The following is a 24,402-nucleotide window of genomic DNA, read 5'->3' as shown; positions in this document are numbered from 1 at the left end:
GAGATTCTCAGAACGGAGCGTCAGCATTAAGGCGGTCCGAACAACGACAGCGAAGAGGAGGATCCACGGTACGTTATAGTTCACTTTGTGGAAACGGTGAAAAGGTGCCCATCTTTTACCTAGGCTAAGTTGACTACAAAAACAACCCAAATTCACTGTGAGCAATTATATTGCCGTTCTAATCTACCAGTGAGAACAGGTGCACTTCAGTTTATTGTGAATCGTCTAACATATTTAAACGTATATATTTTTTTTTTTAAAGGTTACGTCAGTGCTATCAACCGGGAGGAAGTAGGAGAAGACACACTGTTATTAAGCGCTTTGACCAGCAAAACAGATCAAAGTAATATTGATTATGCAGTATGTTTGTTCTTGGTAAATGGGGATGGAACTGTCAATATCAAATGCGCAATATAATTGCAAAGACACCTCAAAGAGGATTAAAATGGTCAGAAATTAGATAAGATTTAAGAAGTATGACTGAATTGTATGACAGAGGACATGACAGAATTGGCTTCTATATGGTCAAAACAGAACCAAGATTTGTACCAAGATCATTTACATTTGGTCCATTCCTATGTCAAAAATGAAGCTTACCAGGGCACCGGGGCATTGCTGGGTTTTGATAACCCTCATGGCTTGTACATTGCAAATTTACAATTTGCCATTTTGAGAGCAAATGTTATTGTGTAGGTTGTTTTATGGTCTTTGATTAGGTAGTGAAATGATTGTTTGGTTTGAAACGACCACAGCGTTTTTCATGTGAGACATGGCAAAACAACGTATTAATTATCCTAGGTTATGATATATTGACGCAGGCTACCACAACTCTTTTGATTCCTCTCAATATTAGTCTCACCAACAAAAAGTCCTGCGGTGCATTCTGACGTACAAGCCCTGCAGTGATATGGGTGAACATCTTGGAAAACTGCTTAGGATTTCAAACGGCTAACGTTTTTTTCCCCAAAGACAGGACTTGGCAAGCCCAGGCAAGATGTCGCTCCATCTCTATCAAACACACATTGACAAATTCCCTGGACTTTTGGCATGTTCAGATCGTTCATCTTGCAATAATGACATTGTGCAGCTCTGCTTCAAATCTGCTATTGTCATACCAAACATTGGTCTCTTCAATGATAAAACCCAGAATGTTCATAACAAAATTAGTGGGGGGCATATTGATGAAGACAAATAATATTAATGCTTATAATGTTTATGCCATGAATGACTGATCATACGTGTATAAATGTAGTTTTTAAAATGGAAATAATCATTCACACAATCCTCAATAATAAAATGCTTATGTAATGAAGTGATGAATACATTCAATTTGGCCTTATGACTGAACGACTAACTGGCACATCATTATGACATGATGTTTGTGTTTTTTTCCTGACATGCTTTTTCATGTGTACATTTGACACCCAGATAAACACGTAATTAATTCCAAGTCCAATAACAATTCTGTTTATGCTAGGCTACATCCTGATCCTATAGGTTCAAAGGTAAATTCCTGTAGTTCAATGTTGCAGGTCAACCACTAGGTGTCATCAAAAACTAAATATTAACGTATAACATAACAGAATGCAACGGAAACAGAACAATGAATCAGTTAGTTTATATTTTTTGTCTTACTGAATGTCTCCTCACATTCTCTACAGCCTCAGAGACGTGAGTGACAGCTGACCTGAGTAATGCCCTCCATGGCAGTGAGTCAATGACTGCTGCTCACAGAGAAATTAAGTACACGTTCCCAAACTGTAAGACATTCACACAACATGCTGCATCTCTCAAGATCGCCACTGGAATGACCCTTGATTAACCAATCGGAATAAACACCGTACTCAAAGGATTGGTGTTGTTGCATCATTTTAGAATGTATTATCTACATCAGGGGTCTGACACATTGTCATTTGGGAAGAGGCATACAACAATAAATGACTTGAAATTATTCAAAGGGCCGGGAACATCTTACATAATGTCAGGGAAGATATTAATTAATTGCAAAATATGCAATTTGGGTGGAAAGAATGATACTTATTCCACTTCCATTACATCATCTACTCTGACTGTGGTATTATGGTAAATAGTTTTCTTTGATTGAGACGTTGTCCTCAAAAGATGAAGCTCTCGGTCACAGAAGGACAACACATTTAGATTAAATTACATCTTGATAATGCCATCTATTTTCAGCCTTGTTGGTCAGACAGCCATATGCAATGCAATCACTGAGTCAACCCTATGTATGTCATGAACCCTGGGCTAGACAATCAAATGCTATCAAAGTAGCCTACTCAATATATGTCTACATCTATATCCATATAGATTTAGACATATATTAATATTCAATTATGCTTATATTGGTAGGCTATACTTACATACTTACAGCCTATTTTGCCAACTAGACATCATATCATCCCTGGACTCCAAAATTATAATATTGATCCACTGAAAATCTAGCATATTTAGGATGGAGACAATAGTTTCAACTAACACTTAACAAGTGAAACAGCTTGTGATTCAAATGATTCATTGAGGTAACATACTATACTCAGCTAGAGACATCAATATGTCATTCAAACGGAATCGATCAACAAAAAAATACAAATCGAATACATTTATACTCAAACATTAGTATGCAACCGCGATGTTTACAAAGAAGATCACGGTTATTGCTCGACGACAATCCCGTTAAACACAGATCAGAATTATGAACGTAATGAAACAGAATGTATACGAAAAGGCAGGAAAGGTACTGCGAGTTCCCAAATGTAAAGGGCGTGAACGAGTGGCGTACGAAAACGGAACACTGAGACGTGATTGGCCGGCGCTCCGAGTGGCAGCAGCGCTCGTCCATACAGCGAGCTTCCTGGACCTAATGGCGATTTTCCTACCGGTTCTATAAAACTAACCACGAGTTGGCGTCGAATGGGAGAATCCATCTTGAAGAGAGCTCTCCGTCTCCGTGTGACCAGTAAGCGGCATTTCAAGCCTCCATCGCGCTCGTTTTCATAATTGTATTGTTCTGTAAGTACCGTGCGAACATTAGATCGCCCTTAGGTCGAGAGACTAGTTGTTTTTTTACGCGCATTTCAAGCAACAAAAGCATGCAACGTCGCGCACGGCCTCCGCATTACGTAACCGCAAATTCGCTCGTCCGATTCCTGCTCGGTTTTTTTTGTCCGTCTGCGCGATAACGCGTTACAATGTCGCCGGCGTTTTTGTTTCTCTGTAACAAGGGGGGGGGGGATGTGAATGCTCGACATTGAACCAAAACCATACGTTTTAATCACTCCACATCACGGTTTTAAATGGGTTTATTTTTCCGCTGCTGTTACGGGACGCCATCGCGCCGGCCAAGATGGTGGAGGAGGGGAAAAGGCTCTCTCTCTCTCGCCCGGGCCGGCCGGGCGCAAATGGCGTGCAGCGCGGCACCACGTCCGCCCCTGATCAGTCCCACACTAAAAAGCACCCGTGTCGTGTTTTTTTTTCTCTCTCCCAGGTTAAAGGAATCGTAGTAGTCCCAACCATGTCGGACACCGAGCAACAGTTCATGGAGACATCGGAGAACGGTCACGAAGGGGAGCAGCAGGAGGAGGAGGACTACAACAACGGCGGCGCCGCGCACACCGAGGAGGGCAACGGAGGAGGCGACGCGGCGGAGGAGTGCGAGGAGGAGGAGGAGGAGGAGAGCGGCGCCGGGCCCGAAGCCTGCGGCGCGGAGGAGGCGACGACGGACGGCGACTCTCAGAACGGAGCGTCGGAAGGCGGCCAGATCAACGCCAGCAAGGGCGAGGAGGATGCGGGGTAAGGCGGGTGTTTCGTTACGTTTTGCGGGGGAGAAACATGGGGGGAATATGCAGCCCCGGATCCTTTGTTCAGTCGGGCTTTGTTGGCGCCATGTGCAAAAGCGGAGAGGAGGAGGGGGGGGATGGGCGTTTTGGCAAGGATCAAAACCAACATGCAGTGACTGTTACTTTAGTGTTCACTGTGTTTTTACGATTGGATTGCATGCAATGTCGGCTATGTTGACGCTAAAAACGAACCGTACGCGATGTACAGTAAGTGATTCCGCTGCCTTTTACGTCATCGGCTGCAACAGATGCGCCGATGAGTCCACGGAGCGCCGGTCGGACATTCAGTCCCCCCCCCGAAAGCAGCAGCAGCAGTTTTGGTGGTGTTCAGATATGTGACTATATACCCCGCACCCCCTTTTTTTTTTTTTTTTGTTTAGGAAAATGTTTGTCGGTGGTCTCAGTTGGGACACTAGTAAGAAGGATCTCAAAGATTACTTCTCTAAATTTGGCGAGGTGACTGACTGCACCATTAAGATGGACCAGCAGACAGGCCGATCAAGAGGCTTTGGCTTCATCCTCTTCAAAGAAGCAGCCAGTGTAGAAAGGGTGAGTGGTGGAGCTGTTGTGTGTTATATGCATTTGTTTATTTAACGGGTCGGAAGAAAGATGTTCGCCCAGAGCCCGCTAACGCGTCACCGCTCTGCCCTCAGGTCTTGGAACAGAAGGAGCATCGGCTAGACGGCAGACAGATTGACCCAAAGAAGGCCATGGCCATGAAGAAAGAGCCGGTGAAGAAGATCTTTGTAGGCGGCCTCAACCCAGACACAGAAAAGGACGTCATCCAGGAGTATTTCGGAACCTTTGGAGAGGTGCGTCGCTCTTCTTGCTACCGATTCTAAGGTTTTGTGTCTGTGGTTCGTCTGCTCTCGCCCCTTTTTTTTTTTTTTTTTTAATCGAACGACTTGTTTCTCTTCCCCCAAAATGTTTTAGATTGAGACAATCGAGCTTCCGCAGGACCCAAAGACGGACAAGAGGAGGGGTTTTGTATTCATCACGTACAAGGACGAGACCCCGGTTAAGAAGGTTTTGGAAAAGAAATTTCATAACGTCAGCGGCAGCAAGGTAGACCGCACACACACACAGTACCAGTACCAACCCGTTCATCCATTCAAGGCGCCCTGGTTCTTGTGGGGATAAAGCGTTAACGTTCTGTGTTTATTGTGTGTGTGTGTGTGTGTGTGTGTGTGTGTGTGTGTGTGTGCGTGTGGCCTCCAGTGTGAGATTAAAATAGCCCAGCCCAAAGAGGTGTACCAGCAGCAGCAGTACGGCAGCCGCGGCGGCAGTGGCTATGGTGGGGGTCGCGGTAGGGGTCGCGGAGGTAAGTATCACCGCCGGTAACATTTGAGACCTAGAACACGCCTCCGGGCGCTAGCAAAGGAGCTTCTGTGGTCCCCCCGCGTTTGACAAATGGCTGACCGTCGGTGGTTTGCAATGTGCCGTTTTCGTATAGGCCAGGGGGGGCAGAACTGGAACCAGGGCTACAACAACTACTGGAACCAGGGCTACAACCAGGGCTACGGCGGCTACGGACAGCAGGGCTACGGAGGCTACGGCGCCTACGGGAACTATGACTACTCGTATTACGGCTATGGGGGTGGCTATGACTACAGTAAGCGATAACCGCCCCCCCCAGAAAGAGACGCGAATGAGAGAAACTTTATTTTTCTTGGTCCTCCTTGTTGTACAGAAGAACTCAGTCCCTTTTTCTCTTGTCCTCCAGACCAGGGCAATACAAGCTATGGGAAAACTCCAAGACGTGGAGGCCACCAGAGTAGCTTCAAGCCATACTGATCACATGTAGTGCAGGTATGCATTTTTTGCATCATCTACGGTAATGACAACCTAGCTGTAACCATTAGTGCCTTTTGACTCAAAATTTCTCCATCTAGTCTAAATCCATTCAAACATTGTGTTGGAAAGGGGCGGGGTCAGGGTTTGCTGTGCCTCGGGGGGTCTGTAATCATTAACGATGGATTCATTCCATGTGCCAACCATTTTAAGATGCATCCCTACAAACACTACTGGATCAATAAGGGTTGAGATGGTGGTGGTGGTTTAGATTCAAAGAATGAGGGGCCCTTTTTCAGTGGGGGTGCTAGGTGTGGCAGCTAGTGGCCCCTTTCCCCCCTCTTTCTGTGTGTCTGTGTCCATTTTAGCTGATGTGTAAATGACATCCATACACGTGTCTCGTCACTTGACTGCATGCCGTGTGTTGCGTATCGACTGAGTAACGTTAAGCATCGTGTTTTTCTTTTAAGGTCTAAAGTAAGTAAGACAAGGAACCCATGGTCTGACCACAGCGAACATGGGCTCTGGCTTTTCCTTTGGAGTTGGCTGAAATTTGGACTCATGCTCCATTTGTACAGATCAAGTGAGGAACTGGGGAAGCAAATGTCACTTTTCCACTTTTTATTTTATATTGTTTTGTGTCCATTTACATTTCCAGCGATGGAAGTGTTATTTTTACTGTACTTTTTGGTACCTTTTTGAATCTAATGTATTGTATGGTTGTATTTTACATGTCTACTGGATTTACCAACACGCAGGAGCTGGAGCTTTTAAAGCTCATGAAATAAAACAATTTTGCTTATTTTCCTTTTTGGTGTTTCTAGATGTTTAGTTACTTTTTATTTTTTCCCTCCCGTGCTGGATGAGAGTTGCATGGCTTGGGATGTGGGGTGAAGCAGGATAAGGGATTAAAATAATCAAACGATTTCATTGTAAGCGTGTTAAGTGAATGTTTGCAGTTGGCAAAGTAGACGAAAACAACCAGCATTTCTAATTTCGTTTTTTTCTTTTTGGCTTTTAAGGAAATCCTCCCCCTTTTCATGTTTGCAATTTTAAGTGGCTTTACTAGTGTAATGATATACCCCGAAGCGCAAGCTTGTTAATGTAAGAGGGCACTCCCTCTCTCACTGGAAACTCATTCCTCTAGTGTCTTGGGCAAATTGGTAGAAATAAACTTTTTGTTTATATTACACACGGATCCCTTTGTTATTATTTGTAAAACTAATGTTAAATGTTTTTGTACTGTTAAATGGCTTGCGTGTTCTGTCTTGGTAATGCTAAAACATCGACGGCTGGTAAGCGGCGGCGGAGGGCTTCACTGCCTGTGCGGTGGCTTAGGGTCCGCTAGCTCTGTAGCCGGGAGGACGGGTGTTGGTGGGGCACTCGGGTCCTAAAGGTTGACGGTAGTGCTCTGGTAAGTGCATATCCCAATGACTTATCTTAAGATCCCTTACAAAGGGATCTTAATACTGAGTGGGTCATTTTTTTGGGGGGGGGGGGAAATGCCATGGCTGGGAAAAAAAAAGTGTAAGGGTAATGAGGTATACTTACTTAAACAAAGACAATAATACAGTATTTCGATATTGTTTATTTTGGCATAACCAGTTTGACATTTCCTGGATCTGCAGTAGTTATCCTCAGTCACTGGTTTTGGATTACTCTGGATTAAGGTGAGGGAGTGATCACTGGCATGTCTGAAGGAAACAAAACAGGAATCATGCATTACGGTTTCTCAGTTTGAGCACAGTATTCATTATAGAGCTTCCTGCTCCGCTTTATATTTATTGAAAGTTGTCTAGAAGTGTTAAATGAGAGCTTGAGGATAGTTGTTACACTTTTTGCCAAAGTGGAAAAACACAAGAATATTTAATTTTGTTGAAACAGTGAGGCATTTACGTTTATTCACATTTCTACCTCTGAACCTTCTGAATGTGACCGTCGAACAATGTCTAATGCTATTAAAGTTTTTCTACAGGTTTATTGAACATTAGATGTCTTTATTTTTTCCTCCAAGTTGAGATTTTTTCAATACATAAATAGTGACGGGTCGTAGTTTTTACTGGGACTAGATGAGCATGAAGATTTCATTCTAATGTTTTAAACACTTTTGCGTTTATTTAAACCTCACTTACCGGTGAGAATGTGGTCAATTTTCTCCACTACAAGTTCAGCGTCTTCTATGCTGAAGCACATCGGGGGCTTGAATTTGATCACGCTCTCAAACGGGCCATCTGTACTTACAAAGATCCTCTCCTCTTTTAACCTGTACAGAGCAGATTCATTGTCACGCCCAGTGTTGCTATTGAAACAAAACCAAAGACGAGCTGTTGTATGTCATTAACGTTGTGGTCCTATGCTTGCATCTCAAGAGTTGTGTATATATATAAAGCAAAAGGTAAACTATTTTGAACAGTTTCTCTGTGGTGAAACTAACACTAATCCTGCACACCATCTCACCTTTTAACCACTGCTGATGCGACTTCTGTGGCTGGAGTCCTAAGCTCTCTGTCGGTCACCAGCTCCAGACCGAGAAACAGCCCTACCCCGCTGTTAAGTGAACGTTATGGCATTAATATGGGCTGGTGATGGATAGAATTCATGAACTTGACTTGAATACACAGCACATTGAATAATGTCCACTAGAGGGAGCATTGATACAGTCACTGCCCTGTGGTAGACATCAAGTGTTCAATGTTGCTTTTCTTACTTGGATCTATAATGAGCTCTAGAGTTGCAACTGACACGCTATGTCGTGGTATGATTTCCTTGCTACATATTCTACCTTCTATATGCTGAACTTTTGGCACAAGCATGTCAGATTTCTCAGACAGGTCGTATAAACCAGCCCTTCTAGTAACAGCTTTTAACTAAGTACAACTTTTCCTGAAATACTCTTTGCTACCCAAATAATGTATTTTGTTATTTCCATAAGGCAAATCCAATATGCAATGCAAATCCCCCCATTTCCGGGTTAGCACACACCCTTACCGGACATCCCCAACTATCTGATGTTTGGCCTGAAGCTTGTTGAGCAGGTCTTTAAGGTGGGCCCCCACCCTGGTGGCGTTCCCTCTCAGGTCTTCCTGCTCTAGGACATTTAGGACCGCCAAGCCAATCGCACACGACACCGGGTTCCCTCCAAACTGCACGGAACACAAGAGACACACAAATAAAGCACTGTGTACCACGTAGTCGAATGTTAGAAGAGTTTCCGTCTGGGTTGAAAGGTATATTTAAAACATTTTGGTGTATTTTAAAACATTTCTTATGTTTGAACGCCGCACTTTGTAAAACACACATCCACCGGGGTCACGTCACCGTGTTGAAGTACTCCACCCCCGTGCCGGTGAAGGCTCTGGCGATCTCCTCCGTCGTGGCCACGCAGGCCAGCGGGTGGCCGTTGCCCATGGGCTTCCCCATGGTCACGATGTCGGGGCAGCACGCCTCCCCTTGCATCTGAAAGGCCCAGAAGTGACCCCCGACCCGGCCGAACCCCGTCTGCACCTCGTCCACCACGACCACGCCCCCCGCTGAGCGCACGTACCTGCGGTCAGAAGCAGAGTGAGTGAGACATATTCTGGTAGTTTTTTTTTTATGTACCGTTTGTTAAGCGTGATTTCTTCCTCTCATAGTGTTTCGTATAGTGCGCCCTAGTGGAGCCATTCACTCACTCTGACACTTTAGTTAAGTATCCTTGGGGCAAAATGATTTGGCCTCCAACACTTGGCAATGACTCACAGAAGAACGCGGAGATCTGGGAACAATTAAGAATGTAAAAAGGGGTTAGGAGGAAGGACTTTGTGCCACGATGATGCTTATTGCTGGTGGTTTTTCAGATTATGCTCAATGTCATCAGGGTTTCTGTAGGCATACCTTGCGTCCTTTGCTGTGCACGTCATCAATCACATCTCTAACAGTGTCTGCGTATGCTTCCCCTGGGTTGGGATGGTGTTCTCGGTACAGCCCCCTGTAGATATCGGGTAAGGGTGCCTGCAAGGTGCATGGTACAAGACATGGTATCCAACCGTTGCTGATCAAAAATGCCACAGTACTCGTCTCTCAGAGGTTTGTGAAATGATGCTTGCAGGGGGATACACACCACATGAACCCATTCCTTCTGACCTGACAGTTTTCGGAACTTGTATGGACTTATGTCGATGAGGGACTTGAGATGACCATGGTATGCACTGGCACATGAAGAGTTCGGTTATAACCAATATAAGAGTCTGGGGTCAGAGAATGCTTAACATTATACACCCTTATTAAAAAAAGAATAACCTTACTGGTCTAGAACAATCACATCTTCGTGTCGGGTGTACTGCTGGGCCAAGCGTAGAGCAAGATCGTTGGCCTCAGAGCTGCCAAGTCAACATGCAATGTATGTGAAATACTACTAAAAGAAGACGACTTGGAATGTTATGACACCTCACGGGGGCATGCAAAACCTTCTCACCCTGAGTTAACAAAGTAGAAAACGCGGAGTTTGTCCGGCAGAGTCGCAGACAGTCGATTCGCATACGAGATGATGTTGTCGTGCAGAAAGCGAGAGTTGGTGTTGAGGAGTTCCATCTGAGCTGTGGCGGCTTGAGTGACGCTTGGGTGACAGTGGCCCACTGATAAGAGAAGGAGTGTTCAGGAGGGTTCAGAGAGGAGCCATAATCCTCAGATATGCAACGAGCAGACAGTTTATTTTTTTATGACCGTCGTGTTTATGATTGGTGAATGTAACTAATATTTCACCATGGTGGACGTTGCTGATGCAGTCCAAGTAGCGCACGTCCTTCTCGTCATACAGGTATTGTCCTCGACCTCTTACTATCTTAACCGGGTCGTCTGAATAAAACAATTTGATGGATTGCCTGCCAATGGAGAAAACACATCGTTTTTTTACGGAACGCAGTTCTGTAACTCTGAAATATGAACTAATGCGCACTCAATGCATTCACATTGTGGCGAGCGGCTGCAAGTTAAGCCCTCTTCGAAGCGAATGAGACGAGTGACATACCCAATCAATTGTCTCCTCATAGAAAGGGTCTCGTCTTTGCTGAATGTTTCCTTCGCCATATCTAAGCCACTTTTGACCTGGTACTGGTCGGACCCGCGCTCCTGCAGTCTCTGACCTGGTACTAGTCGGACCCGCGCTCCTGCAGTCTCTGACCCGGTACTGGTCTGACCCGTGCTCCTGCAGACTGACAGTGGGCGGTGCTATTCCGAATTTCCTGATTCTGCACGATCCGTTATCTCTTCCTGGAACACGTGGACGTGCTTTGGGCGTTCCGCTTTACGGTTTCCGTATCTCTTGTTTATACCAGGGGTTCACAAACTTTTTTTGTCCCAAGGAACCAGTATTAATATTGTTTTATTAATACGGTCGTCATTTTGAATGCCCTGACTTTTAGATGCTTCACTATTTCAACTAAGGATGTGGCAGTTTTTCCAAAATGTCATAATCACAACAATTAAAGCAACATCAGTGAAATGCTTGAGTCTCAGGCGCTTCAACAATGCAGAAAAAAATGAAAAGTCACCTGAGACTTCAATAAACACAAAAGTAGTGCCACGACACATGTGCATGTACACTTCTTACACTTCTTCTTACAGTGGTTTGTTTGCATATTGATCGATTTGATTTGTTGGTCGGAGGAAATAACATATCGGCTCGTATAGCCGAAGTTATAAAATATTTTGAAAACAATATTTTTTAAATCATGTTCGGGAAACATTACAAGGCACGGTGGTACTGAAAGTGTTCAAGTAGACACACACACGCACACACTCATGAATGGTGACATGAATGGTTTATGTCATGGTTATTATAACGAGTCGATGTGTGCGCAGAACGTTTGTAGATGTATGAACGGTTAGAGGAGAGAGAGGCTAACTGAGTTGACCCGGCGGGTAGTGATGTACGTATATACGCTGTGTGAACGTCCCAAACACGCTGGAAAAGGTGCTGGGTAAATTACAAACGGGCGTTTAAATAATTACCCTCTTGATGATTCGAAGGGAAAATCAGAAAAAAAATACATCGATTTTGTGATGTGTGCGGTTTTATTTCCGCTCACCCCTGCGATGGTATCGTCCAGAGTATATAAATACCCGGTCGGCTCCCGTGCCCTCCTGTGCAGCTCTCGGTTGCTAAGGAAACACGGAATGCAGGTAATACATTAGGACAGCTGTAGCTGCGCTAGCCACGCAGCTAGCCCTGTTAGACACTGTTAGTACCACACCAGCAGCTACGTAGAAGAAGAAGAAGAAGAGGAGGAAAGGGAAACAAAAAAAAAACAACTGCGGTTATTATTCTTCGCCACATTGTCGTTCTCTCGGGACCCGCCACTGTATGTGTATGTTGTGTATCGTGTGTTGTGTGTGTTTACGGTGGCGGACGAGGCCGGTGACAGCAGTAGTAGTAGTAGCGGTCCACAACAGGGCCGAGGAGCGGGTTAGCAGGACGCTAGCTCCTGGGGACCAGGTTAGCTCTCTGGTGACGCCTGGTTCTCCACAGGAGCCGCATCGTGTGTCACCGTGTGGCTCTTGGACGTGTGTATGGATGAATGCATATTGAGTTAGTATTCTAGGTGTGTGTTTGATGTGTCTAGCCCCGGTGTTTTCGTGGTAAGGATGGGGGATAATGCAATGAGCCAGACCTTGTTACCAATCCAGTCTTAATGTGGTAACTTTCGCCCCCATGTGTTGCCAAAGTATGTTGACTTGCCTTTCTGTTTGTCCTTTTACGTCTGTAGGCATTTCTTAGAAATTTCACGTTTGGCTTATTATCTGTATTATTATTATTATTATTATTATTCCAAAGTCATGTCAACTGATGTTAATAACTTGTGGGTGAACCTCCATTTCGTTGATCACTTTCTTATGGTTAAACAATGGACCTAAGGTTTCTTGGTATTTTCTTAACCTTGGATCACTAGTTTTGTATCATAGTCACAGGCCATTGGTACTTGGCATTGGTGCCTTCCCCGCATGTTTACCCAAACGAAAGTAAGATGTGACAGTTTCATTCTTCTGGTTTTGAATCAGTTGGCAGTCGCAGGTTTCTGTATTTGAATTGGCATTTAGCACTAGCATGTAACAAGTAGCACACATGTAGTATATATGCTCCATGTTGACACATGGAACAATGCCATTAGGTAACATCTCTGTCATAAGCTGTTATCCGTTTGAGGGTGAAAGGCTGTGCCATGTTTACTAATTTAAACTGCATGCAAGTTGTAATATCCTTTTTAGCATTATGCTTTTAGACATGTGCCGGATAGGCCAGTGCAAAGGTTGAGTCAGTGTTGTATGTGTGCCAGGGCCATTTGGGACCTCTAGGCCAAAGTTTCCCTGGCCACTATCTTGGTGGCAAAGCAAACCGATGGGATTGGTGCACTCAAACTGGTGTTGTATGAAGTGTGTCCACAAGCTCTTGAGTCTGGCTTGCAGAGGATGTCCTGTGGCTCTCTGTGAGCTCCTTTAAACTTGATTGTTTAAAGTCTATTGTCCGTTCTCCTTGGCCTTTTGTCTTCTTTGCAAAGACGCGACCACATGCCTCCAGTCTTGCTCCTCCTGTGTTTCCCCACTTTCAGCATCCTTCCCCTCTACGCTTGAGGTCCCCATTATATATTTTCTGCCATTTGCAATGGCTTGGCGCCTATCCACCCGTCTTTCACTACGAACTAATTAACTTTTTTTGGTAAGAGAGATAGGCATTATTTGTCATAGCATTAGATTAGATTAGATTCAACTTTATTGTCACTAGCAGAGTACATGTACAAAACCAATGAAATGCAGATCCATATACATAGCTGGCTTTGGAAGTTTGTGGACTTCTTAAAAGTGTATTGATCTGTGATTTATTTCTTATTTTTTTTATCCATGTTTGTATATACTATGACCAATTTGTCTCATGTCCCCACCCAGTTCGACCTGAAGATGACCACAGTGTAAGGGGATAGTTGGTCAGGCTGGCTGTTTGAGGTGCAGAGGGGACGCCGCAAACCACGCCAGGTTTCTGACAGACAAAACCTCCCCGATACCTCCACTCGCCCTCCCCCCTTCCCCACCCCCAATCATCTTCATGACTTCCCTTTAGTCTGGGCTACAGCAATGGTGACGCTTATTACAGAGCAGCTACACAAGCAGAGTTTGGAGGATCCTTATCAGAAGGCATTCTCCTTCAATGTCAACGTGGTAAGTGGCTGCAAACCAACCCTATGTTTCAAGGGGCCTCCTGCTCAAGAAAATAATAATAAATAATGATGGTGCAATAAAATTGATCCATGTACTTGCGTTTCAGCCATTGCCTGCGGTTGGTTCTAGTCCGACAGTGTCTTTGAGCACACATGGATCCACACCAGGTGAGTGACTGAAGGAATAAGCCCGGCATGTTTCGTGTTGATTCGACGAGACGATCTCACGGTAACCTCTGCATTCCCAGAGAGCAGTTTGGCCGGCTACCCGTCATGCAAGACCCATCTCCTAAACAAATCCTCTGCCGCGCTGCCCCTCGGGCTCCCCGTCCCAGCGCGTGAGCCTCTCTACCAAACTCAAATTCCCAGCGCCTCCGTCACCAACCTGTCCTTCCCCGGCTCCCCTCCGCCGCCGCCGCCGAAGCGCCACTGCCGCTCGCTCTCTGTCCCGGAAGACCTGTCCTGTTGTCGCTCAACATGGCGCCCCAGCGCCTCAAGGGTTTGGACCCCCGTCAGGCACCGCTGCCAGAGCGGCAGCATGGCCAGCCTGGTGTCCGGCGCCAGCTCCTTACCCCTCTGTGGCCGCAGCTCCTCGGTCACCACCTCCTCCCTGCACTCGTCGTGCAGCCCCATGTTTGTCAGCCTGGCGTTAAACTCCGACTCCCCGATACCGTGGAACTTCCCCTGGGACCCCTGTGACACGCTGAGGGGCGCCGGCTCCACCTTCCTCCCCGCGCCGTCCTCCTGCTCCTCCTCGCCCGCGCCGCTGGTCTCCTCCCGCTCGCTGCTCCGGCGGCGCTTCTCCCTGTCCCCCGTGCACACGCAGGACGCCGCCATGCTGCTGCTGCTGCCCTGCGAGGCCTCTGCCCCTGCCACCCCTTTAACTGGCCTCCCTGCCATGGAGCACCCGGCTCCCTCTCCGTCGCCCAGCTCGGCCTGCAGCACGCCCTCGTCCTCGAGGCGCGTCCTGCGGCCGGCCCTCCCACGATGCCACTCTCAGCCTTGCGACATGCGGAGGCCTTATCTGAAGAGACGCCATGACCCAGACATCCTGCCCTGCTCCAGGCCGGGCCTCGACTTCAGCAAGATGACTCAGGTGAGGAAATGGCTAGACGGGTTTGTTGCTTTTGCTTTCAAAGATGTTGACTTTCTCAGTTTGTTTGTTTGTTTGTTTGTTTGCACGTGAGCCAATTACAAGGATGTCTACAGTCTAGTTTCATCAATTAACAGAAGGTCCTACAATAAGCAGTGCTCCTCACAACCATAGCCCTGGTTCCATGTCACCCAGACCCCCCCACCCCCCCCCCAAAAAAACATCTTGTTTTGGAAGATTAGTAGTAAAAAAAAGATGTGTCTCTTTCTTGTGCAGATTGGTACTGGGGAGTTTCTTGGCGGTGGGACTAATGTCTGCATGTTTGCGAAGCCTGCGCAGGGAGACCGTTTCTCTGCCTTCTCCCCCGCAGAGTTCCTGGGACGGACCAGCATCGGACCGCTGAGCGAAAGCGAAGAGGACAACAATAAAAGAACAGGATCCGTAATGGATGGCGGGAACTTCTTTGAGCGAGATTGCACTGAACTGGACTTGAACCTAATTGAGGAGAACTGAGCGGCCCCTCAGTGCGTCCTCCACCGCCTCCTCCTCCTTGACTTGACTGTGTACAGTCGACATGTTGACCACACATGTAGGCTGAACACGCACTATATGGCAGATTTTCTTTGTTTGGGAGCCTGCTGCCCTCCTAACGCACATGTTGAGATCCTTTTTAAGTGAGGAGAAATGCAGATATCAAAATACAATATTATCATCCTGAGCAAAAATCAATTAGCATTTCATAAGAATGTAACGGTGCCTGCCTATTCAGCAACCCATCAGCTACAAAGCACACACATTAATGTTGGGCACACAGTATTCTAGCTTATGGACCATAATGTGATTTAAGTCTTAATCAGCAAATGCTGTTTTATGCATCTCTAATCCACATCACTAATGACCTGGCGCACATTAATTAGGTGGATATTTTGTATACTACAACAGAAATAACTTGCACAGATGGCTTGAGCCAGCAGTAAATGAGCTTGCAAGACTGACTTGCTGTTCACATGCACTTCTCATTCTTGAACTAAGCCTAATATGTTTATTTAAGACGCATGAAATTTAACTTGATACATTGTTGGGATGTTTTTGTTTTTTTTTCCTCAGAAAGATGGTCATTGATGATTGCTGTATTGCTTCAAAAAGAGTGAATACATTCCAGATTGTCCCAGTAATTCAAAGACCGTCTATGTAAAACAAGCTCTTCGGAAGCACATCTAATCTAATGGCTGCTGTGCTGTCATGCATTTTATTTGACCCAGTGGAATACCCCATCATCAGCAAAGATTAACTTTGCTTAGCCTTTCTTGTAATAGAAAACTTATTACGTGGAGGGGGCTCCCTTCGTTTTTTGGAAATTAATGTAACTTTTGTCAACATTAATTACGTGTTTTAAGCTATAGTTTATATTGGTCATGCCTTAAGCTTTAAGGGCAGAATCCAATGGTTTATTTTTGTTTGTGTTATTTAGTGTTCGAGTGGGATGTTAACGAGTCTTTGGACTCTTTAACATCAATGCAATGACGGAGTTGCACATGCACTATAATAAACAATAAATTAGCCTATGCTGCAGTTTGATCCAATAGGGAACATGTAAATACACGGTGTACAATATTGTGCCTATTCTGTGAGTTATAGGGAATAAGAATCAAGAAGTGATGCTAAGTATTGGTGGCCTTTAGAGATGATTTTTTTTAATGCGTTTTCAAATGGATTAAAATTACACAATTTCTGTACAAATAAAGTTGAATAGAGAATGGCTCTTTCCATTTCATGTCCTGTTTTGTTCCAGCAACCTCAATGGGCATTTGGCATATTAATATCTCATGCAGCATTGTCGTAGCGTGCTCAGCTGAAATCATCTAATGTTAATATACATTATAGTGACATCTAGTGGCACAACTCTGCGTAGGTCGGATTTGCCAAAAAGTATCCAGTGTCTCAACTAGAATCTCAAGCTTCTCGGCGCCCTTCTCTCACTAAGTGCACCGTGTAGTCTTGTCGAGGAGTTGTCGCCTGATGCTGAACGTCAGATTCAGAAGTCAAATCGACCCCATGCATGAACCACAAGCCGGGGGGGGCATCCATTGCACACCACCGAGATGAAAACTTTGCTCAGAATCATTAAAGTAAGCGCAAAGGACGCCGCGCCACCGCCACCGCCCCCGTCGTACTTCAGATTCCCCGATCAGAGACGCTGCTCCGCCGTGAAGGTGGGGGCGCTCCTTCCAATCCTCGAACCGGGTGACCTCCCCCTTCCACACAAACGACTTCCTCTATTTTTATTTCATGGCGATCGGGAGAGAGGGAACACCGCGGACGCACGCACACTGTTTTCGGCACTCCGCAAAGAGTTGAAATCGGGGTAAATAATCCACTACTAACGCATGATCCGGTGACTCGGGGGGGGGCTCACGGATTGCCAACTCGCCGACACCCGCCTAGAAAGGTTTCCGACGTGTGCCCCCCCCCCGCGTGTGGGTGTTTGAGTGAGTCTAACCCACGTTTAAGTTAACGCAGGGGGGGGGGGGGGATAAATCCACATTGTAGCGCCACCACACACTCGCTGATAACAAAACTCGGGACGGAGGCGAGGCTCCCGTTAGCCTGTCGCTCACACACACACTCACACATACACACACACACACACACACGCACGGGCATGCTAGCTCACGTTAGCTCGCCGTTAGCAGCAGTGGTGGTGGTGCAAACGCTTCACTGGCTTCTGTTGATTTACAATAAAAGGGGAGAGACGCCGTTCCTAGCCCCGGTGGGTGTCCCCCCCCCCCCCCCCCAGGGTGGTGGGGGGGTTTGGTGAAGGGTTGTGCTGCGGGGTGGTGGTGTGGTGGTGGTGGTACGGGGGGGGGGTGGGGGATCACTAACCCCGGGGTGTTTGGAGAGAGCCCAGCGCTGCTAGCCTCGGCGTTAGCCTTAGCGTTAGCTCCATGCTCTGTGTAGAGAGGGAGAGAAAAAAAAAGTTTGAACAACTTAATGCTAACAACACGTCTGAGAGGAGTTTGGGGTTGATTCGGGTGCGAACTTGTGCGTAGTTGTGTGATGTTTGGATTCCGTGTCGGGGAGCTTGGTTATTATCGGTTTACTTGGTACTTTTTCTCTCTCCCGGGTTTGTTAAAGTTTTTTTTTTTTTTTTTAGCCTTCGCGCTACTAAGTTTCGGAGCTAACTGCTAGCCTGGTTAGCTTCGCCGCTGCAGACTAACGGGGCGCATCGCTCAGCACTATTAGTCGGTTCGTTTTTGAGTTTGTTTTTAGACAAAACATTTTTAAAACTAAAGTTAAAGTAAGTTTAGCGGTGGTGTTTTGATGTGTGTGTGAGTGTGTGTGTGTCCGTTATTTGTACTGTGGTGCGTTCTTTGTTTTTTTTGGTGATCCCGTCAGCGATGTACCGCCAACTTTGTGTTCGTGTTTTTCTATTACGGTGGAGTGTGAGCGGCTTTAGGTCATCTATACTGTTCTATACATCTATACTTAACTGTTTAAAGTTGAATCAAGTTACGAATACGGTGCGGATGTGGATACTGATGTTATGTGTTTTAAGCACCAACAGCTTCCAAGAGTGTATCTTGGACGGTAAATGATGAACTTTATTTCCACAATTTCTGTTACCAGGGCAAACTGGACTGTCAGCTCCTTGGTACAGGGACATATCCAGGACTGATTTGCTGGTAAGTCCAAGTGGAAGAAGTATGCATAGGTGGACACTTGTTATGGAGTCTTACTGAAAGTCTCTGGTTAATAGTAGCAAGGTGTGTGTCTGTGTGTGTGTGCAGATAATGTCGTTTTCATATTCATGTTCTTGTCAATTTGGAAACGGAAGATAATGCTGAAATTTGTTTATCTAAAGTATCTCATTGTTTCCTTTGTTTGCAGGTGTAGTTAAGCAAACTGCATTGGAGTTGCCTCACTTGGATTTGGATTTGTCCTATTCTGCTCTGTCCTGGGTTAAGACTATATAGTCTATGGCTCTGATGGACAAACACAAAGTTAAGCGGCAGAGACTGGACCGCATCTGTGAGGGTGAGTTTTCTCAATCTCTCAACAGTAAAAATGTGTAGTACTCCGTAGAAGCACAGTCAATGCAATGTTTATTATACTGTATTGAACAGCTACACATATTGGATTCAATGTTTATTATATGGTACTGAATAGTAATATACAGTGTTTGGTCATGGTCCAATGATTGTACAGATAGATTTGAATTATTTATTTTGTTTACGTTTCAACTGATCTTATAATCAAGGCTTTGCATTTATATAAAATGTCTTGGAGAACACATTTCGAAGTTTCGGCCTATTGGACTTGAATAAATTGTTTCTTGAGGCCCATACAGTCTGGCATATAAGCTTTCTTTAGGATATATGTTAATGGTGAATGGGTGGAAACACAAAAAAGCCAAACGCCAGATAATAATGATGAGTGTAGTTCTTTTAGACATGTGAACTACATTAAGGCCATTTATCACCCATATACAATGTCCCCATTTACAACACTGGTCAAATAAGCTGAGCTTTGCAGAACAATTTACCCAATTTCCATGAGCACAGAAGGGCAACTGCACATTTGACATTATACAGCACACATTGGACAGCTAATTAAATACTAACTACTAGCACCAGCTAAGACGACCACTTGCTATGCTTGCTGAACTATTAAACCCACTTTAAGGAAAGATGAACATTTCAAAGCGTTGCTTTTGTCTGGCTTCTCACAACAGTTGAGATATATATATATATATATATATATATATATATATATATATATATATATATATATATATATATATATATATATATATATATATATATATATATATATATATATATATATACGAGTGACCTCAAATAGATACTTTTCATCCAATTATTTGTTATAGCTATGGAATAACCTATATTCATTTAATTGCAAACCTGTTGAATAGTTGTATTCATCAAGCAACAGTCAGCTTTTTAGCTATCTGAAAACCTCAGTGGCGGCAGTGTGTTTTTTCTTTTTTGATGCTGTTGTACCACATCAAAAATCATGTTTCCTAAACAACGACGTGACTTGGAAGTGTTGTTTGTGAACCGTGTGCCCGGAGTGTCTATAATCAGAGGAAGACAAATCTGTTTCGCTGGTCCTCTGGGGAAGGATGCTTTGTTTTTATCACCAGGCAACTACCTGTGTGTGCTGCTTGTTGCTTCTCCCTCGGTTTACATGTCTCCCTCAAAGCAATGTGGGGTAGATCGCAATAACTAAAATACAATTGAGTGATGGATAAATGTATGAGTTTTTAAATCGGGTTCCTCGTCTTGTGCGTTATTGAATTAGACATGTAATTTCAGACTTGCATATGTGCAGAATGTCTCTTAGCCTCCAGCTCTTTGGACAGGATACGGGATGCTGTTTGTTGTGAAGCGTGACGTATCTAACCGTTCCTTAACAGGCTAGCTCGAATTGGGATGAATGGTGCTGCCATAGCCTTGTAGTCTATGCCATGTTATAGACTAATAATGAGTGTTTGTGGGGGAGGGGGTGGGTGTTTGGCTTGGGTTGTGGTGGTGGCTGGGTTTGTTTCAAGTTAAAGAAATAAGAATTTTATTTTGAGTATTTTTATTACAAAGTATTTAATGCGTCTTGCCAATACAGAATGCTGTTTGTGTTCTTATAATTCCCTTATTATTATTCCTGATTACTCGTCACTCTGCCACAAGAACCCATGCAAATCTGTTCCAGGCTCATGTATCATCCCACACTCATTGTGATATTCAAAATAATACTTAATATCTGCTCACAGATGCCCTTTTTTTTTAGTTAGGAAGTTGTTTTTTTTTCTTCAGCAGGAAAGTGAAATGCCATAGGAACATACACATGGCAATCAATAATTAAGATCAGCAGGGAAATATTGATATTTTTTTCTGGTGGCATTGTAGAACATTTATGCACTACAAGGTCTTTAATTGGATCAAGCGGTTGATTTAATTGCAGAGTGGTAGTAATATGCTATGTAGGGTGCCTAGTTTCCGATTGGGATGTAGGGAATACTCCTGGCTCTATTTGCACATAAACACAACACAAAGTCAGACTGATCTGACAGATTTTTCTGATATTCATCACTCAGAGGACAGCCACGTGTGGGTCCACCTCTGTTATCCATAGACGTGTGTTTTGATCCATTAGGCAGTAATTGATTCAGAGGATGCAGGATTATATGGGGGTGCTGGATAGGATACGGCGTCGTTATCTACACGGCGTTCCGGGGAATCCTAAGAGCTTGGCCATAGTTTTCCTATGGGGCAAGAACTGGTATTTATTTGAGTAAAATAAATTATTTCTCACTGGTTATGGTTGTAAAGAAAAATAAATAATTTAATATTGTGTTCGATGCAAAAACATGAATTGGAAAAATTATTTTTTAGACTCAAAGACGGCAGGTAAGTTTTTGCACAAAAAAAAAAAAAAAAAAAGCAATGTTAACTTAGGAGTGTGTTTGAACCGGTGTGGCTCGGGCATAATGGAGAACTAAAATGGAGGGAACGGTCTGGGAGTCTCTGGAGACGTGCTGGAGGGAGAGGACGAGGTGAAGGGTCGTGGCCGCAGCTACAGGGAAACAGGCCAGCTGTCTCTTTAAAAAACGACAACAGCCAAACCGCCCTCGGTCGCAGACTGGTTATGCTAATGAGGTTACTGCTGGTTGGCTGGCCTTCAATGGAGGGCCCTGTGATTGGAGGCTGGCTCTGGGGGAGGGGCTGGGTGTGGATGACAGCTGGGATCCAGCCAGCCAAGAACAGTCTGACAGAGAGAGGGGGGAAAAAAAGAACGATAGAGGGAGAGCAAGGCCACAGAGAGAGAGCGAGTGAGAGAGAGAGAGAGAGAGAGAGAGAGGAAGACAGGCCGACTGACTTCATAATGCAAGGTTCGGTGCTTGTATGTTTTTAAATGTGTCTTTGAAGCTATGTTTGTACAGCCGATATCTGCTTTGGGCGTAGCGCAGTGGCCGTGTGTGCAGTTTCCTTTTTCTGCTCGCTGCGTGTGTGTGTGTGCGTCTGTGTGTGTGTGTGCGTGTGTGTGTGTGTGTCGTTGTAGCCGTTAAAAAGGAATTGAATTACTGTGTGTCTGGGTGGAGTGCTGCTGCTTGCTGCATTATCATCATTCCCTGCCCCTCCCCCTCCTTCTTCCTTTCTGCCTTTTGCTTTCTCGCCCGCTCGCTCTCTCATATTCCTCCAACCATGGCTGGAGGAAGAGAGGAGAAAAAGGAGGAGGGAGGGAGGGAGGGAGGCAGCCAGCGGGCGGGTGGGAGGGAGAATGAATGAATCACTGAATGAATAGCATTGTGTGCGCCGCCATGCTTGTGCTTTGTAGGCCTCAAATATGTCAGCGTCTTTCACTCCGGTGTTCTGTGCGTATGCCTACTTGGATAATTCCAGGGCTCGTATCATTTTTTTTTTTTTTCTTCCGCCGTGGTTTTCCTTTGTCTGCCCGTGTGTGTGTGTGTGTGTGTGTGTGTGTGCGTGTGCGAGGAGACCCGGCTGGTTCGGCGTCGGGGAGTGTTCATTAAACAAAGCTCGGCTCCCTTCCGAGTCTCCCTCAGCTAGCTATGACTTGCCCCAGCAAACAGCGTGCACCATATTGTTCATCTACACGACGCTGGGTGTGTTGGTGTGTGTGTGTGTGTGTGCGAATGTGCCTGTGTGTTTCTTACCTCGCACGAGTAGTGTGTGTGTGTGTGTGTGTGTGTGTGTGTGCGGGGGGTTTGGGGGGGGGGGGGGGGTGTGTGTGTGTGTGTCGGTGTGTGCATTTTTAAGTGTTCCGACGTCAGAGGAAGTATTCACAAATATTTGTTCTCCACCCCCTGCTGCCCTCCCTCGGGGGCTAGTTCTGTTCCCTCCTCCTCCTCCCTATTTCCACGGTTACCTCTCGCTCCTCGTCCACGCAAAGCTCACCACAACCCCCCCCCCGCCCGCCCGCCCGCCCCCCCAGACGTAGCAGTAGGACATTTTCTTACAGCGGTTGTGCTTTGCCACACCATGCCCCAGCGAGTCCAAACGGAGTAGATCTCTATTTTAGGGATTTTAGTGTTCTGCTGTGCACTGGCCGCCTCAGATTAACGATTAACTTGGCCGCGCTGCGTGCCCCAAAACGTCCGTCTTTCGGTAATGCCGTGATTCGGTATGTCGTCATCGTCTCTAGCCCGTCGCACACATGTGCTACATCGAGGGATGTGCCACTGCAGCTGCTGCCACCGTGTGTGTGTGTGTCTGTGTGATTGATTGTGTGTGCATGCACCTGGTTTTGTTTTGCTTTTTTTTTTCTACGGGCAGTGGTGGTTGTTTTGAGTGTCTGTGTGTGTGTGTGTGTGTGTGTGTGGGGGGGGGGGGGTTATATGGGAGAATTTGGGTCATGACTCAGACTGCCGTGAACCAACAACACCACCACCACCACCGTGCCATTTTTTTCTGCACCCCTCCCCCGTTCCTCGCACTCCACCACTCTCCTCAGCCCTTCCCCCCACTTCCCTCATACGGTGACTCTGCCAGGTTTCTCTTTCTTCCTGTGCTGACACTACTTCTGCGTGCCGTCATGGTTGTTGCTCTCGTCTTAAATCTCTTAGGGCCACGCTTCCGCTACGCCATAGTATGCAAGCCGAGGCGCTAGATGCCGAGGCGCTAGATGCCCCCCCCCCACCACCCCCCACCCCCCCCACCCCGCGCAGACTCCATCGCAGATTCAGTTACAGCACCGCATTAATGCTACCATACTAAAGTAACAACCGCCAGATGCAACGTACGCACACGCACTAGGTGTTTTATCTTTTTACACATCAACCGCGGTCATGACATGTCGTTTATTTGGCGGAATTGTGTAGCTTTTACTGGTCTGTGTGTTTCCGTGTGAACGTCGGTGTTGTGGATGATAACTCAACAATGCACCTGGCCTCTCTCGGTTTGTCCAACCAAACAAAGATATGGCAACAGATCATCGGCCTTGCAATGTGTGCACAAGCCTTTTAGTTATTATTTGTGTGTTCTCGTGTGTTGTTGATAAGGCATCTCTCTCTCTCGTGTGTCACCACGCCTTCTAACTGTCGCCTCCGCCCCCCCCCCCCCCCCCACCAGGCATCCGCCCCCCCCTATCCTCAACGGCCCCATGCACCCCCGGCCGCTGGTGGCGTTGCTGGACGGCCGCGACTGCACAGTGGAGATGCCCATCCTGAAGGACGTGGCCACGGGTGGCGTTCTGCGACGCCCAGTCCACGCAGGAGATCCACGAGAAGGTGAGGCCGCGGCTCCGCCCGGGGGGGGGGGGGGGGGGGGGGGTCTCGTCAGCAGAAGGACGCCCCCCCTGTTCAGACCCGTCGTCTGGGATCATCACCCGGGGAGAGGCGTTTAAATGCCACTTCTGATTTGGCCCACGAAGGCGAATCACGACGGGCAAGATCCCATTCTGGGATCTGTGAAATGTTGGCGCCTTTTTATTTTGAACC

General features: G+C 46.0%; 3 protein-coding genes and 1 long non-coding RNA gene across 7 annotated transcripts; 3 read left to right on the top strand and 1 right to left on the bottom strand.

The window, feature by feature from the left end:
* Window positions 1-2,887: 2,887 nt before the first annotated feature.
* Window positions 2,888-6,835, top strand: LOC311344941 (heterogeneous nuclear ribonucleoprotein A/B-like). Of its 3 annotated transcripts, none has more exons than XM_084469290.1 (9): window positions 2,888-2,974; window positions 3,503-3,807; window positions 4,235-4,403; window positions 4,508-4,666; window positions 4,788-4,919; window positions 5,073-5,175; window positions 5,308-5,466; window positions 5,578-5,663; window positions 6,116-6,835. In XM_084469290.1, exons 2-8 carry the CDS (start codon window positions 3,530-3,532, stop codon window positions 5,646-5,648), a joined length of 1,071 nt encoding a protein of 356 aa, XP_084325416.1. In that variant the 5' UTR covers window positions 2,888-2,974; window positions 3,503-3,529; the 3' UTR covers window positions 5,649-5,663; window positions 6,116-6,835. The 3 variants fall into 3 exon arrangements, with proteins under 3 accessions (XP_084325416.1, XP_084325415.1, XP_084325417.1); XM_084469289.1 differs by having other exon boundaries at window positions 2,912-3,027; XM_084469291.1 differs by lacking the exon at window positions 5,578-5,663 and having other exon boundaries at window positions 2,912-3,027.
* A 334-nt stretch (window positions 6,836-7,169) lies between these two features.
* Window positions 7,170-10,823, bottom strand: phykpl (5-phosphohydroxy-L-lysine phospho-lyase). The gene is made up of 13 exons (XM_084469448.1): window positions 10,804-10,823; window positions 10,651-10,765; window positions 10,386-10,504; window positions 10,099-10,258; window positions 9,929-10,003; window positions 9,745-9,832; window positions 9,519-9,635; window positions 9,317-9,399; window positions 8,964-9,189; window positions 8,634-8,788; window positions 8,103-8,192; window positions 7,778-7,908; window positions 7,170-7,339 (listed from the first exon to the last, which is right to left on the bottom strand). Exons 2-13 carry the CDS (start codon window positions 10,707-10,709, stop codon window positions 7,311-7,313), a joined length of 1,332 nt encoding a protein of 443 aa, XP_084325574.1. The 5' UTR covers window positions 10,710-10,765; window positions 10,804-10,823; the 3' UTR covers window positions 7,170-7,310.
* Window positions 10,824-11,767: 944 nt separating this feature from the next.
* On the top strand, window positions 11,768-16,683 carry LOC311344997 (protein FAM53C-like). 2 transcript variants are annotated; one of them, XM_084469355.1, is made up of 5 exons: window positions 11,768-11,804; window positions 13,563-13,832; window positions 13,939-13,999; window positions 14,080-14,927; window positions 15,201-16,683. In XM_084469355.1, the coding sequence occupies exons 2-5, from the start codon at window positions 13,749-13,751 to the stop codon at window positions 15,435-15,437; spliced, it is 1,230 nt and encodes a 409-aa protein (XP_084325481.1). In that variant the 5' UTR covers window positions 11,768-11,804; window positions 13,563-13,748; the 3' UTR covers window positions 15,438-16,683. The 2 variants fall into 2 exon arrangements, with proteins under 2 accessions (XP_084325481.1, XP_084325482.1); XM_084469356.1 differs by lacking the exon at window positions 11,768-11,804 and adding an exon at window positions 11,907-11,989.
* Window positions 16,684-17,230: 547 nt separating this feature from the next.
* Window positions 17,231-24,189, top strand: LOC311345433. Its single transcript, XR_014633675.1, has 4 exons — window positions 17,231-17,289; window positions 18,552-18,607; window positions 18,813-18,959; window positions 24,035-24,189. It is a non-coding gene; the product is annotated as an uncharacterized lncRNA (long non-coding RNA).
* Window positions 24,190-24,402: the final 213 nt, after the last annotated feature.

This window comes from Micromesistius poutassou (genome assembly GCF_964030765.1).
Source record: "Micromesistius poutassou genome assembly, chromosome: 6".
NCBI classification, from domain to species: domain Eukaryota; kingdom Metazoa; phylum Chordata; class Actinopteri; order Gadiformes; family Gadidae; genus Micromesistius; species Micromesistius poutassou.
This window is presented reverse-complemented; position numbering and strand designations above follow the sequence as displayed.

Coding starts and splice junctions, on each gene's coding strand:
- LOC311344941 (XM_084469290.1), top strand. CDS start 3,530: ATGTCGGACACCGAGCAACAGTTCATGGAGACATCGGAGAACGGTCAC. Junction 3,808..4,234: donor AAGGGCGAGGAGGATGCGGG/GTAAGGCGGGTG, acceptor TTTTTTGTTTAG/GAAAATGTTTGTCGGTGGTC. Junction 5,467..5,577: donor TGGGGGTGGCTATGACTACA/GTAAGCGATAAC, acceptor CTTGTCCTCCAG/ACCAGGGCAATACAAGCTAT.
- phykpl (XM_084469448.1), bottom strand. CDS start 10,709: ATGGCGAAGGAAACATTCAGCAAAGACGAGACCCTTTCTATGAGGAGA. Junction 10,505..10,650: donor ATGAGGAGACAATTGATTGG/GTATGTCACTCG, acceptor CTCCATTGGCAG/GCAATCCATCAAATTGTTTT. Junction 9,400..9,518: donor TGCACAGCAAAGGACGCAAG/GTATGCCTACAG, acceptor AATTGTTCCCAG/ATCTCCGCGTTCTTCTGTGA.
- LOC311344997 (XM_084469355.1), top strand. CDS start 13,749: ATGGTGACGCTTATTACAGAGCAGCTACACAAGCAGAGTTTGGAGGAT. Junction 13,833..13,938: donor TCTCCTTCAATGTCAACGTG/GTAAGTGGCTGC, acceptor CTTGCGTTTCAG/CCATTGCCTGCGGTTGGTTC. Junction 14,000..14,079: donor CACACATGGATCCACACCAG/GTGAGTGACTGA, acceptor CTGCATTCCCAG/AGAGCAGTTTGGCCGGCTAC.